We start from the raw sequence: 15,912 nt of genomic DNA, 5'->3' as shown, positions 1-15,912 counted from the left end.
TAAATTTAGGATCTTGGTGAAACATGACCCTAAATTAAGACAATTTATGTGCCTAACTCTAAAGCTAGGAATCTAAATGCATTGAAAATGAACCCCTAGGTGCCTAGATCTTGCAAATTGAAAACTTTCCCTATCTGTGCACCTAAATAGTAGGTAGGACTAAGAGAGGGGGTCAGGTCAGGGCAATGAAGTGAGGAACTCAATGTTGATTTCCAGTGTTAGGTGCCTATCTTAGGAACCTAAAGGTATGTAAGCAAATCACAGGTCTAAATTAGGTATTTCAGTTTTAAACACCTAAAAGGTGGCTATTTTCAGTTAGACACCTAAGACACAGCACTGCTGAATATCCCAGCTATGTTAGCCAGATAAATCTATACGACTAAATTAGTTAACTGGCTATCTTTTGAATATGGACCTTTACATTTTCAAATCTGTGTATTATTCTGCAGAATAAGCAATGCAACTTGTAATGTCCCAGTAATCCTGATCAGGATTTGGATTTATTTTTGCCTCCTGCTAGTTCAGTTCTGTGTGTGCTCCACCCTGTGATTTGGGGATACCTCACCAAGCTGCCAGGAGTCAGAGGTTCAGGTTCCACACACTCAGAGAAAGCAGGAAAGCGACTACGTTGTCTGTAATCTACATGCATTAATAAAAGGAGTTTATCTCAAACCTGGGTCCTGATTTCTGAAAATATTAGGATACTACACCAGTTACTTTTTCCTTGGACAATTTTCAATGTAAAGTTTTTTGAAAACTGATGCAAACGTACCTACAGACTTTGCATCTATGTAGGTAGTTTTCAGAATTGCCTCTATAGAAATTATACATGAGATTACATATGGTTTATTTACTTCAACATAGATCCCCTTTGTAAATGATAGCAAAACTAAGGGAAAATGAAGATGATTTTTATTAAGGTTTCAAAGAAACCTTAATAAAATTAAGGCTATTGCTTCAATAGATCACATTTTATTTATTTATCTGTTTGTTCATTTATTTATTTGAAATCTTTTGTATGCCACCTATATACATGTTTTGTAAGATCTAAGATCTGCTTTTTCTGGTAAACAAATACTCAAATGTACAGGCACACTTTATTCTCATAAAAATTTGAATCAGGCTGAATTTATATTGGTATAGATTTGCACTTTATTATAAAGTAAACGCTTCCCTATTTGTGCATCTTCATTTCAGGGATAATAAACAGTGCATCATTATTGAACATTAAAGGGTGAGAAAAGTCTCAGAAATGTCCCTTCTTTAGGCACAGAGCGGGAGAAACCTTTGGCTAGTATTGTGAAGCCATTTGCATATGCCATGGAAATAATACTGAAACATTTCCTTACAGGGAGACAAAGGAATAGCAGGTCTTGCTGGAGATCCAGGGAGCTTTGGCTCTAGAGTAAGTATTGATAGCAACTACATTTTTTATTTAATTACTTATCTTTTTCCAAATCTGAGTTCATGGCAAGTTACGGTTCAGGTACTGTTATCTTTCTGCCTGAGAGAACTTACAATCTAAGGCTTGGGTTCACCATTCTATCGCAGAATGGTGAATCCAGCGAAAACAGGGGGCGGGCCTGCGAAAGCCGGCAGCCTTCGCACCACCGTGGTGTTTTCGCTGCCAGCTTTCGCAGCATATAGCGCCACCGTGAAAGGTGGTGCTATTGGGTGCGCTACTGGCGATGATAAGCTTACTAACCTTATCGCCGCCAGCGAAGACACTGCCGAGTTCGCCTCCTCGCCGCCCCGACTCCTCCCGACTCTGCTCTGACTCCGCCCCTACTCTGCCCCCCCAGCTCGCTATCGCACGTGATAAGCCTTTGAAAATGACCCCCTAAGTTTGTACCTGAAGCAATGGAAAGTGAAGTGACTTACCCAAGATCACAAGAAGTATCTGAGGAAAAAGAAAGATTTAAGCCTTGGCTTTCTAGTGTTCAGCCTTCTGCTCTAACCACTTAGATTGTGAGCGAAATATCTACAGTACCTGAATATAATTCATTTTCTTCCTTCCAGGGACATAACTAGGCATAGGTACATGAAACCCATGTTATAAAACTTTTTGATAGTGCTAGGAATCTTGGGCCAGTGAGAGAGAAAGAATATCAGCCCACTGGCATCTCACATGGCTTCCATCTCTTACAATCTGCCTTACTGGACCGCATGTGTCACAGACACTACTCCAGGGCAAGCAGCCAGCCTGTCCTAGCTTCTAGCTTTATCTCTGGGGAGCAACTTTGTGTCACTCTGACGGGTCCATGTGCATGTTGCTCCTAGAAGAAGGACCCTTTTCAGCTGTGCTCAGGTGTGAGAGGACCACACAGGATGATCCCATAGGCTGCAGCAGCCTCAGCAAAAAGCAGGCAAGAAAGGCTACTGAGTTGCTGAAGCACCCTGGGCAGACCAGTAATGCAGCCAATGCCAGCCAGTTAGCTCAACCAGCTAGCTACTCAGTCAGCTGGCAAGTCCAGTCCAGAGTAAATGGGGGTAGAGCCCTGGGGGAGGATGAGTGAGAATGGGGTAAAGGAAGGATTATTGAGGTTGAAGGGAAAGCACTGGAGTTTTGCAGGATAATTTTGAAAGTTAATTTACAAGCGTGGGCTTGCTTTAGATATTGGTGCTGAGAAACTATGAAGGGGAATGCCTTCAAAGATGCACTGGTAAAAGTGCATGCATCCCTGACATGCGTGTACCTATGTGGAGGGCAGGGCCGAAGAGAGCAGGAATTAGGCCCGTGCCAGCTAAGAAAAGTAGGCCCCTATGGAAGGTTCTGATGTGATACTTATTACTTAATAAGAGAAATCGTTTTCTAAATTTCCCAAATAATTTTTATTTATTTAAGAAGGCTTTATGAGCTTTTTTGTTAGCAAATTCTTCAATTACAATCGAAATGTTTATTTATACATGTTAGAAATAGATATATTTAGCTTTTTTTTTTAATTTTGCCCAACAAAAGTAGGCCCCTTGAACATTGTAGGCCCCAGCCAAATGGCCATGCTGGCACCCCCTCTCTCCTGGAGTGGTAGAGGGTGTGTAGAGTGAGGGCAATAAACAAAAGTCCACATTCATCTCGATCTGCAAAACCAGTCCAGTCCCTGACAGGTGGGTGGGTTGTTACCCCTACCAGCAGATGGAGTCAGACAACACTGGTTTTCATAGATGACATCATCACCACTATTTAGGGGTAGTGCAATATAGTAGGAATCCAGTATTTTCTGCCTCCAGCAGATGGTAGGACTGGGTGGTGCAGCGGGCAACGCTGCATTTTGAGATCAGAACTGGGGCCAAGCCATTGATTACAACAAGCAGTGCGGGCCCGTTATCAAGCTCCCAGTCTCAGAAGGGACCTTGGTTCAACTGGTTGAGGGCCAGCTTTATTTAAAATAATAATACTAATAATGTGAGAAAGCTGTTGACTTTGAGAGCAAAGATTGTCTCCATGCCCCGCCCCCCCCTCCCCCCACCTTCTCCACCACCCTTCCTCCTTCTGGCCGAATCCAAATTTTAAAAAAACAAACTGAGAAAAGACTGACTTCACATGTACAGGTGGCACTTGCATACAGAGACTACAGCATTAGAGGAGGCCTTGCTGGTCACAGGTACTTAAGGCAGCTGTGCAGACAGTTGACTCTGGGATGCTGTGATAATTGTATTCTCTCTATCACTCCGTGGGGATGGGGGGACAAGCCTGACTGCTCTCACTGCTAAAGGGCCTATGGCGGGTGCCATGGAGAAGAGGCTGCTCTGTTTAGCATGCGCTTAGACAGAGGAGGACCCTGGAGAGTGCTCTGTCGCCTTTTTGCTGCTGCTTGCTGATTTTTTTCCTCCTCCAGAACCCCCCAAAAAATTCAGCAGCATCGGAAGCAGCTGCCGTGTGATCAGCAGCTGATGTGGTGGGCCCTGCGGCCATTTTGTCAGAGGTTCCCACATGTGCAGGAGTTTTAGATTTGCAGTCTTCAGAGGCTGCTAGGGGTTATGGAGGTACCTCCTACCCTTGTACCAGTGTTTCTTTAAGCAGGTCTTCCATTGTTTTCTCCTCCTGGTGACAGTGAGGAATTTTCCCCAGATTTCTTTCGGTTTCTGCATTAGGCCTTTTGTGCCACCAGGAAGCCAGGAGAAATCCCTTCTGCAGAAGGGTACAGAGCTCCTGGAGATTTTTCTCCTGCTTTGTCGCCTATGGTCCCTGCTAAGAGGGCTCAAGGGGGCTATCGAGGCTCCAGGTCCTTCATGGGCAGACCCTGAGGAGTCAGAGGACCATAGGGATACTGAGAGCTTGACCTCACTGGTGAAGGGCGAGGTCCCCCCGGGTCCCAAGGATGATTCTATCATCCGCTTCTTACATAGGGATGAAATTGTTGCCTTAATTGAACAGGTGCAGTCTTGTCTCTGCATGGAAGAGATGAAGTCCAAGGATCCAATTATCAAGGGGCAGCATAAGTTCACAAGGGCTTTTCTCCTATACCCTAAGGTGGGGGAGATGATGCTTGTGGAGTGGAAATCTCCTGAATCAATGCTGCAGGAGGTGAAGCAGCTGCAGAAATTGTATCCCCTCCTGATGGATATACTGCATACATTTTTTTTTCAAATCCCAACTGTGGATGCTCTTGTCATGGCTGTTACATGGCATACCACCATTCTGGTGGATGGTGGTACATCTTTGAAAGATCCTCAGGATCAAAGCTAGAGCCGCCTTTGTGGCACTTATTAAATAGAGATGTGCACTGCTTTTTTTTTTGTGTCTGTTTTGTTTCATTTTTTTAAATGGTTCAGTTAGTGCCAATAAGTCCCGTTAGTGTGCTCCCGAAACAAGACAAAATAAACAATTTCGTTGCCATTGTCTATTTTGTCTAAAATGAATGCACATCCCTATTATTCACCTCCTCAGCGATAGCTGTCCAGATTTCTATTTGTGCTGCTCTGGTGGTGCCATGTCCTTCTTTGCTGGATCCAGCAGCTACCAGAAAGTGAGGAGGTGGTGCACATGGAGTCTGCAGCCACCTTTTTGGCTGATGCGCTCTATGATTTGCTTTGCAGTTATCTGTTAGTAGCTCTCTCATTCGCTTTACATCATTTATTCTGGCTGTGTAACTGGGCAGCAGGTCAAAAATACAGCTGGACAAGATTTCTTGTAAGGGAAAGCTGCTGTATGACAAGGACATGGATCAGTTTGTAAAAAACCTGGGGGATCCCAAGCCCCAGCGATTCCCGAAGTTTAAGGGCCGATACTTTGATAAGCCTGACAAGGATCAGAAGCAGTTCCAAGATTCCAGGAGTTATAAGTCAGGTACACAGACCTTTGGTTCTGTCTCCCTCAACTTTCACATGCCTAGAGGCAGGGGTCAATCCTTTTGTGGCTTCATAAAACCGAGACCTGATGCCTGTTCCTCCTCAAGTCCACCTCAGTATGTCCATTCCCTTCTGACCCTGGTAGAGGTTGTTTACAGGGGTTCTCAGGGAGTGGACCCACATTACATCAGATCAGTAAGCATTAAAGATAATTTGCTCTGGTTAAGCACTGGATCTACAGCAGCCAGTTCACAATGTCTTCATGCCCCCCCCCCCCTCCCAATGTGCTGATCCAGTCAAAAATGGGTAGTCTGTTAGATACTGCTAAAGCTACAGCTCTTGAAGGCAGTAGTCCCTGTTCTCTGGACCCTGTTCCCCCTGCTGCTACTCCATCTATTTCATGGTATCCATGAAGGATAGTTCGTTTGGCCCTGTACTGGATCTTAAAAGGGTGAATCACAGTTTGCGGGATCCCCATTTCATATGGAAATGCTGCATTCTGTTTCCACTATGGTTTAACAGTGGGAGTATCTTTGCTTCCTTGATTTATTAGAGGCCTACCTACATATCTTGATCCAGTTACAGGACCAGAAGTATCTATGGATCTGTGTGCTATGGGAGCACTTTCAGCTCCATGTGTTGCCTTTCGGGCTGGCAAAGTATTGGTAGTGGAAGCTACGGCTCTCATACGTGAAGACTTTATGGTTCACCCATATTTGGATGACTGACTGATCTATGCAAAGTCACATCAAGAGGCGGTTTGCATGTCCAACTAGGTGGTCCATGTCTTGAAGAATTGGGCTAGTTAGTCAATTTTGTGAACAGCAAGCTACAACCCACACAGTCTCTGGAATACTTAGGAGCCTGCATCAACACTCAGAGTAGCCAAGCCTTCCTTACAAATAACAGTGTCCAAGGTGATACAGCAGATGCAAAGGTTGCTAGGTTTCCCACTCCCCAATGCTTGGGATTAACTGCCGGTCCTTGGTTTGATGGGAGAAACATTGGATCTGGTTCCATGGGCCAGAGCTTGCATGAGGCCATTGCAGGCTTCAGGTCTGTTCCGCTGGTCTCCGCAGAGCCAGGAGTATGGCATGCAACTCTCCTTGATGCTGTCTGTTTGCGAGTTTCTTCATTGCTGGTTGGTTCCCTTGCATGTATTGCGGGTTGTGAACATGATCACGCTGTCCTGGGTTCTGGTGATGACAGATGTTACTCTCATAGGTTGTGGGGCTCATTGTCAGAATCAAGTGGCTCAGGGACAATGGACTCCACAGGAGCCCTCATGGTCCATCAGCTGGTTGAAGACTAGAGCATCTACTTAGCATTGTTTCAGTTTCTCCTGCTGCTCCAGGGGAAGGCAATGTGGGTCCTCTTGGGCAATGCTATGGCTGTGGCGTATGTGAATCGGCAGGGAAGAACCAGGAACTGAGAATTATTAGAAGAGACGACTCTGCTGTTTCTATGGGCAGAGAACCACCTCTAGTTGATGCTGGTGGCTGACATTGCTAGGCAAGAGAGCATGCAGGCTATTTCCTCAACAGGACTGCAGGGGATTGGGAGTTGACTGGAGGCCTTTCAAATGGTCAGCCATCGATGGAGGTGATGAATGCCTTTCGTCTGTCTGATAGATTGCTTGTTCTTTTGGAAGACTGCATAAGGGGGACTTGGCCTCTAAGGCTACTCTGGATCACTGGATAAAAGAGACTATTGTCTTGGCTTATGTGCTGAAGGGGAAAAAGCTCCAGATTTGGTGTGAGGGCACTCTACTAGGGCACGTTCAGTGTCTGGATGGAAGTGCAAGCACTCTCGCCCATGAACATTTGTAGGACAGCAACTTGGTTTTTTTTTGTATACCTTTGTAAAGCATTTCCACCTAGATGTTTTGGCCAGGGCAGATTTAGCTTATGGCACCAGAATTCTCAGGGTGGCACTTGCTTCTGCCTACTCAAATAGGTAGGACTTTGGAACTTCCTATCTATCAGGGATTGGTCTGGTGCAGCAGGACAAGATGGAAGGAGAAATCTTCTTACTTGTTAATTTCATTTCCATTAGTCCTGCTACACTACTCCAGAACCCTTCCAGGAAATGGGGAGATCCCATCTCAGAAACTAGGTTTGTCTGTATATAGTTATTCCTGTTCATATCCCAGATTAGTTTAGACTCCTGGGTTTTGCCTCTCTGCCAGCAGATGGAGACAGAGAAGAAAAGCTGTACTGACACTGCTACTTAACCTAGAGTGCCACGTGCAGTCCTTCAGTATTTCACTGTCTCTAGCAGATGGTAGAGGTTTAAAGCATGCAGTCTGGAGTTTGTTGTTTTTTTTTTAAAGAAGAGGAAGATGGATACCTGCTAGGGAGTTGTAAGGTCCCTGGTGGGGGCCATCCTCCTTGGTTGAGGTGGATGAGCATGGAGTTGGTGACCCTTTTTGCTGGCTGGCCCTGGTTGTCAGAAGTATAATGGATTCCTGCTGCGTTGCACCACCCGTAAATAGTGGGGATGATGTCACCCTCCATCTGCTGGTCAGGGAAAACAACCTGTTACCGTTCAGCGCCCTTCTGCATCTGTTGCTTCCAACGGGGCTGGTGGCTGCATTACTTGGCGGCATTCCCCAGCTGCAGCACAGGTCAACGCACGCCACATCATGCCTCCTCCCACCGCAGCACGTCATCGCCTTTCCCGGAAGTCCCTGCGCTAGCACGGGAACTGGGACTATATAAATGCCACTCATCAGCCCAGCATTGCCTCGGCTACAGGCTTGCTTGTGCTGGTGCTGCTACTCAGATTTGCTCGTTCCCTCTCTGTTCGGATTGTGCCTTGGACTTTCTCTTACTTGCTGCCTGCCCCTATGACCCAGATTGTGCCTTGGGCCTTCTATTGCTTGCTGCCTGCCTCTCTGACCCGGACTGTGAACTGGACCTTCTCTTATTGACTGCCTACCCAGGGGTACCGGATTGCGCCCTTGACCGGGTGCTTGCCGTGGTCCAAGGGCAAGTCAAGGTAAGACTGTTACACTATCTTGGGTCCACTAACTCAATTGTAACACAACCCATCTTTCAGGGACTGGACTGGTGTAGCAGGACCAATGGAAAGGAAATTAGCAGGTTAGAAAATTTCTCCTTTGATGCCACTGAGAGTCAAAATATCTTTTGCCTAGAATTGGAACACTGTTATTTGACAGAGATATTGACTGAAGTATCTAAATGATTCTGTTATCCTTAATCTACTCTTGTTCTATAACACTTCTTTTTCTTAAAACAAGATAAAGTACTATAGTTCTGTGTGTTTTTCTAAAGGGTGAACGAGGAACTAAAGGTGAAGGAGGAGAAAGAGGTGACTCTGGGCTTCGAGGTGACCCAGTAAGTAAATTTTATTTATTTAGAATACCTGGAAGAGTCAGTTTAAGAAAACCATAAACACAGATTATTGAAATTTCCAGTTGCATGTAGGATTTCAAAAAGAACAGTGTTGGATTCATTTGCTCCATTATTTCTTAGCTTGTGACAACTATGCAAGCTGTAAGTATATCTGTGAATATATGCATTCTTATTTTTCTATTTTTTGTTCATTTTTGCTTAAAAGTTCCAAACAAATGATAACATTTGCAATTCCCAATGTCTTCATTTCTATTTTATAGGATAGTGCATGCATTATAAAAGAAGAGGGAAAAATATACATTCAGAAGCAAAAGCTTAATTGTAGTTACATAAACCAGAAGTGGCTGAACTAGCACTGAAATCCCCTATCCAAAGGTGGCTAGAGAGGAGACTGTATGCAGAGAATTGGAGTGTGTTTCACAGCTAAAGTTCAGTAATAAGAAAGGTATGGCCATGGGAAAGGGCAAAGTAAACAAAAGGGCTGATAGGAATGAGGCCTGAATGGAATGTAAGGGGTTACCAAAAATAGAGAGAGTTGAGGGCTGAGATATAGAGTGGGCTGTAGAGTTCAGGGTTTTGAATTTGACTTGAAAATTGATGGTGAGCAAATGGAGTGTGTCTGAAAAAAAAAAGGAAAGCATCAGTATTCTGGATTAATCCATCTGGAACTTTTTGTAAGGGTAGGCAGTTTATAAATTGACTAAATATACAAACAAACAAACTGCTATAGAGAAAGGAGGGAGAGGTGGAACACATCAGGAGGGATAAGAATATAATTTAAATATAATTTAATATAATTTAAACAGGCGCGCGGGCACAAATGTTCGCAAGAGTGCCAGCTTACATCCAGAGACACCTACATTTTATAAATTATGCACATATATGCGTGCGTGTTATAAAATAGCCTGGACGCACGTACATTTGCACATAATTTTAATGGACGCGCGAATGTGCGTGCAAATGCCACTTCTACCAGGTAAGTGGGGGGATTTTATAAGGGATGCACGCCGACGCTATGAGCCATTTTCCCAGTTCATTCCCAGTTCATCCAGTTTAGGGATAGGACTTGCAACCCTCCCTAATTTAATATCCTCCCTTCCCCCCCCTGTTAGGCCCAACCCTTAAATCCCCACTGACCAGCTTAGATTGTTTTGTTTTAGTACTTACACACCATCCATAGCAGAAGTAAATTTACACAGCAGGGACTTCAGCACGTGCAAGGACACGTAAATATTTACTCGCACGTTTCTTGGCCAGGTCCCGACAAGCCTGCCCAGACCACGTCCCACCCCTTTTTCAGAACTTTTCATTTGTGTGCACAGCACGAGATACGCGCGTACACAGGCGGATTTAAAAACCACTTGTGCTCAAATCTCCCGGCTTTGTTACGAGTAGGTCTTTTAAAATTTGCCTTTAAGAACATAAGATTGCCATATTGGGTCAGACCAAAGCCCAGCATCCTGTTTCCAACAGTGTCCAATCCACGTCACAAGTACCAGGCAGGATCCCAAGGGTTAGATAGATTCCAAGCTGCTTATCCTAAGAATAAGCAGTGGATTTCTGCAACTCCACCTTTATAATGGTTAATGGACTTTTCCTCCAAGAACTTGTCCAAACCTTTTTTAAATACAGCTACACTAATAGCTTGCTCCACATCCTCTAGCAACAAATTATGCGTTGATTAAAAAAAATATTTTCTCTTAGTTTTAAATGTATCACCTAGTAACTTCAATGTATGTCCCCTAGTCTTTGTACTATTTGAAAGAGTAATGTACTGATTAACATTTACCTATTCCACCTTCCTCATTATTTTATAGACCTCTATCATAGCTCCCCTCAGCCAGCTCTTCTTCAAGCTGAAGAGTCCAAATCTCTTTAGTCTTTCCTCATAGGGGAATCATTCCATCCCCTTTGTCATCTTGGTTGCCCTTCTCTATACCTTTTCTAATTCTGCTATATATTTTTTAAGATGTGGTAACCAGAACTTCACTCAATACTCAAGATGAGATCACACCATGGAGCGCTACAGAGACATTATGATATTTTCTGTTTTATTCTCCATTCCTTTCCTAATAATTCCTAGCATTCTATTTGCTTCCTTGGCTGCTGCTGCACACTGAGCAGAAAATTTCAACGTATTATCATCAATGATCCCTTGATCCTTTTCCTGAATAGTAAAACTCCCAATATGGAACCTTGCATTGTGTTACTATAGTTTGGGTTACTCTTCCCTAAGTGCATCACTTTGCACATATTCACATTAAATTTAATATGCCATTTGCATGCCCAGTCTCCCAGTTATGCAAGATCCTCTTACAATTTCTCACAATCCTCTTGTGATTTAACAACTTTGAAAAATTCTGTGTCATCGGCAAATTTGATCATCTCATTCATTGCTCCCATTTCCAGGTCATTTATAAATATATTGAAAAGCAGTAGTCCCAGAACAGATCCCTGAGGCACTCCACTATTCACCGTTCTCGAGTAGGAGAAACTTTATCATTTAGTCCTACTCTCTGTTTTCTGTTCTTTAACCAGTTCCCTATCCACAACAGGACACTGACCCTATCTCATGATATTTTAATTTCCAAAGAGGTCTCTGATTCACTATATCAACTGGCTCACCATTATTTACATGCTAATTTACACCTTCAAGAAATTGTAACAGATTAGTGAGGCAAGACTTGCCTTGGCTAAATTCATGTTGGCTGTATCCCATTAAACTATGCTTATCTATATGTTTAGTAGTTTTGTTCTTTATGATAGTATCTACCATTTTGCCTGGCACAGATGTCAGACTCACTGGTCTATAGATTCCTGGATCACACCCCTGGATCCCTTTCTAAAAATTGGTGTTATATGGCAGCCCTCCAGGTACCATAGATTATTTTAATTACCAAAAGTAGTTCTGCAATTTCATTTTTCAATTCTTTCTGCTCTCTGGGATGTATCCCATCTCATCCAAGTGATTTGCTAGTCTTTAGTTTGTCAATTTGCCTTAGTACATCTTCCAGGTTCACTGAGATTTGTTTTAATTCTTCTGAATCAGCACATTTAAATATCATTTCTGGCAAGGGTATCTGCCTTACATCTTCCTCAGTGAAGATGAAAGCAAAGAATTAATTTAGTCTCTCTGCTATGGCCTTATCATTCCTAAGTATCCTTTTTACCCCTTTACCATCTAATGGTCCGACTGACTCCCTAGCAGGTTTTTTACTTTGAATGCACCTGAAAAAGATTTTATTATGAGTTTTTGTTTACACAGCAAGCTTCTTTTCAATTTCTATCTTTGCCTTCCTTATTGATGCTTTGCTGGTTATTGCTGTTTCCTGTTTTCTTTATTCAGATCCATTTTCCTTTTCTTGAAAGATGTTCTTTTAGCTATTATAGCCTCTCTCATACCACCTTTTAACCATGCCGGTAGTCATTTAGCTTTCATTCTGCTTTTCCAAATGTGTGGAAAACATCTTGTCTGGGCTTCCAAGATGTCTTTTTTTTTTTTTTATAAGGTCCATGCCTGATATAAATTCTTAACTTTGCAGCTGCTCCTTTATTTTCCTAACCACTTTCCTCATGTTTTCATAGTCACCCTTCTAAAAGTTAAATGCTGTCTCAGTAGATTTCTTTAATGTCCAAATTTGATCATATTGTGATCATTATTGCCAAGTGGCTCCAATGCTGTTACCTCTTGCACCAAATCCAGTGTTCCACTAAGGACTAGGTCTAAAATAGATTACCCTTTTGTTGGTTCTTATACCAGCTGCTCCATGAAGCAGTCATTTATTTCATCTAGGAACTGAACCTCTCTAGCATGTCCTGGTGTGAAATTCACCCAGTCAATACTGGGATAATTGAAATCACCCATTATTTCTGTGCTGCTGATTTTGTTAGCTTCCCTAATTTCTGTTAGCATTTCATTGTGTGTTTGTTCATTCTGGCCAGGTGGATGGTAACACACTACTACTGCTTCACCTTTTCACCTGGAATTTCTATCCATAAAAATTCAACATTTTATTTTATTTCCTGCAGAACTTTTATCCTGTTTGACTCAATGTACTTCTTAATATATATTGCCACCCCTCCACCAAATTGACCCCAGCCTATCATTTCAATATAATTTGTACCCTGGTATCAGTGTCCCAGTGGCTAGCCTCCTTTCCACATGTCTCTGAGGCAGTTAGGACAATTTAGGAAGAAAATGATGAAGGCATGAATAACAAAGAATATATTTTAGCACTACTGTGAAAATAAAAAAAAAAAAAAAGAGAAACAAGAGAAATCAATGCCTGAACTTGTGAACAGAAGGACTAGTCAAAGGTAAACTAGATATTTAAAAGCTCAGAGAGCTGAGCTTGTGAGATCAGGAAATGGGGGTTCCATGGGCAGAAAGAGAGAATAGGGATAGTAGGACAACAAAGAGGAGGTGACAGAGAGACCTTCAATCCCTTAGGACTGAACAGGAGATGAAGAGAAAGAAGAACAACATGGAAGTGTAGTCAATACATAGCAATCCAGGGAAAATGTCAAAGATGCCACTTATTTCCGATTCAGAACCACTGAATGTATTCATATTCCAGTTGATGTTGACAACTAGATACTGTACAGATTTACTGTACTGTCATGCAGGCCGCATTGCATGATATCTCTTTACAAACTAACCCAAACTTAAATTCTAACGTTGACTGCTTTGTTACTTTCAGGGTGAACCAGGAACTGATAACACACAGAGAGGACCTAGAGGAATTAAGGGAGAAATGGGCCCAGTGGTAAAGTATTTTCTACATTTTCTTCTTGACCTCTTTTGGGCTGTGTTCAAGTATAACATCTGAGCTATGATTTGAGAATGGTTTCTTCTTGATTTTTAGCTAATAATGAGAACCTGCACAATGTGAGGGTGAATGCCTAACTATACAATCCCGTCAGAGGCAAAGGTGTCATGTCTTGACCAAACCTGACGGAAAGAAATTTCCAATTAAAAAATAAAAATGTCTTCTAAGTTTCAGATCCATAGAATCTTGTGCACATGGCATACTCTGCAATTGATTTTCACAAGGTTTAACCAGTTAAGTTCAGGAATTAGCCAGTTAAACCTCTACTTTTAAAATATTTCCCCCACTGATTGGCTAAATTGAACCTCTTAAACTCACAAAGCAGCTGCATTTAACTGTGTAAAGAAGAAGCAGCTCCAGGGGAAGTCCTGGGGTGGGCTTAAAGACAGTTTATGCAGATTTTCAGCTCTAAGCATCTAAATTTAGGTAGACAAGCTCAGCTGCACAAACAGCAGTGTTAGATTACCCAGTCAAATTTTAACCAGCTAGAGTTAGGGAAAATATTGAGCCAAAAAGATAGTTGCTTAGGTATGGTTGAAAATTCTAATAAAGAACACTGGGTAAAATTTGCTAATTATCAGGCCGATACAGTACAGTGCGCTCCGGCGGGGCGCACTGTTAATCCGCGATTGGACACGCGTTTTCGACGCGCTAGTGTTACCCTGTTAGGTAGGCGCTAATTTCTCCGGGCACTGGGAAAGTGCACAGAAAAGCAGTAAAAACTGCTTTTCTGTGCACCCTCCGACTTAATATCATGGCAATATTAAGTCGGAGGTCCCGAAAGTTACAAAAAGTTAAAAAAAAAAAAAATTGAAGTCGGCTCGTGGCTCGAAAACCTGATGCTCAATTTTGCTGGCGTCCAGTTTCCGAACCCGTGGCTGTCAGCGGGTTTGAGAACCGACGCCGGCAAAATTGAGCGTTGGCTGTCAAACCTGCTGACAGCCGGCGTTCCTGTCCAAAAAGAGGCGCTAGGGACGCGCTAGTGTCCCTAGCGCCTCTTTTTACCTATTTTTACCGCCGACCCTAATTTAAATACAGATTCGCGTGCACAGGAGAGTGGCCTGGGCGCGCGCCAGGAGAGCAGGCATTCGCCCGCTCTCCCACGGACTTTACTGTGTCTAGGTAAAGGGAAATTCTGCAACATAAAAGATATCACTTCCCTACTAAACAGTGAAAGAGTTAAGGAGGTCAATATTCAGCACCACTTAGCTGGATAAGTAAAGACTTATCTGGCTAAGAGGCATTGGCTAAATATCTTGCTGCATCTAAGAGCCGCCACTACTTATTCGCCTCAGTGGTGGGTGGGAAATGGTGTTTTGGGGAGGAGTTATTTATCTGATTAACTTAGGAGGATAAGTACCGAGAGAGAGAGAGCTTGCAGCTAGGTAGAGATTGCATTGTACAAATCTACTCTTCTTTAAATGACACAAAATCAATTTAAATGACACAAAATCTTCATCTGCTGTTTGTACCTCTGAGTATGCATATAAAGCTGCTCCCTAAAACCTACCCCATCCCCCAACCTTACCCCGAGTTACTAGTACCCCATCTTATAGTGGTATAAATAATTAACTTATATATGAGCCTCTACAAAGGCTCTCTCTCTCTCTCTCTCTCTCTCTCTCTAGCAGACCAAATCATCAATTGCTTAGCTTGCAGTACCAGAGAAACTAGCCATCCACACCCCCTTTTTTTTTTTATCACAGTCGCTATTTCTGCGATATTTATAGCATTTTGATGAATCTAGGGGTAAGTTAGCCAGCTAGCTCTGATATTAAGAGTTAGCCAAATAACTTATCTGTCCTAAAGTTAGTTGACTATGGTTAGCTGTGCCAGTGGCCAGTGGTTGGTGTTCCACCTTCACGGAGCGGAAGGATGGAGGGCTGCCATCTCAAAAAATAAAAAAAAACCAAACAAGCAAACAAAACAGGGGTGGGTAAGGGGCAGGGGTGTGGCCTGCTGGTTGCGGCGGTTGCTACCCCTGATTGAGCTGGATGTTCACTAGGATGGCGCTGCTCTCTGCATTGGTGAAGGGGTGGAAGGGAATTGGGGCCGGAGGGTGCTGGAAGCCAATAGAGACGGGTGGGAGGGAGAAAAAAGGGGGAAAAAAAATGGATAAACTGTGTAGCTTGCTGGGCAGACTGGATGGGCCGTTGGTCTTCTTCTGCCGTCACTTCTATGTTTCTATGTTTCTATGGATAATTTTGAGATATCCAGCTATATTCAATAGTACAGCTGTACTATTGAATATGCCTCTAAAATTAGCTGGATAACTTTTCTATCTGGACTGTATTTCAATATAGACTTCATCATAAACAAATTCATAAATTCATGGTATGCTCATCCATGCTAAGTACTGAGTGCTCACTAATAGCATCCAACTTGATACCTGCCCTGAACTGGTGCTGACTTACTGT

General features: G+C 43.0%; 1 protein-coding gene across 5 annotated transcripts in view; it reads left to right on the top strand.

The window, feature by feature from the left end:
• The window catches only part of COL6A3 (collagen type VI alpha 3 chain), a 385,613-nt gene that overhangs the window by 208,113 nt on the left and 161,588 nt on the right, over positions 1-15,912 (top strand). For all 5 annotated transcript variants that reach the window (XM_029606488.1, XM_029606487.1, XM_029606489.1 and 2 more), the window contains 3 exons: positions 1,352-1,405; positions 8,586-8,648; positions 13,367-13,432. In XM_029606488.1, the coding sequence (XP_029462348.1) occupies positions 1,352-1,405; positions 8,586-8,648; positions 13,367-13,432 (183 nt within the window). The remainder of the gene's footprint in view (positions 1-1,351; positions 1,406-8,585; positions 8,649-13,366; positions 13,433-15,912) is intronic.

The sequence above is a fragment of the Rhinatrema bivittatum genome, chromosome 6 (assembly GCF_901001135.1).
Source record: "Rhinatrema bivittatum chromosome 6, aRhiBiv1.1, whole genome shotgun sequence".
NCBI lineage: Eukaryota > Metazoa > Chordata > Amphibia > Gymnophiona > Rhinatrematidae > Rhinatrema > Rhinatrema bivittatum.
This window is presented reverse-complemented; position numbering and strand designations above follow the sequence as displayed.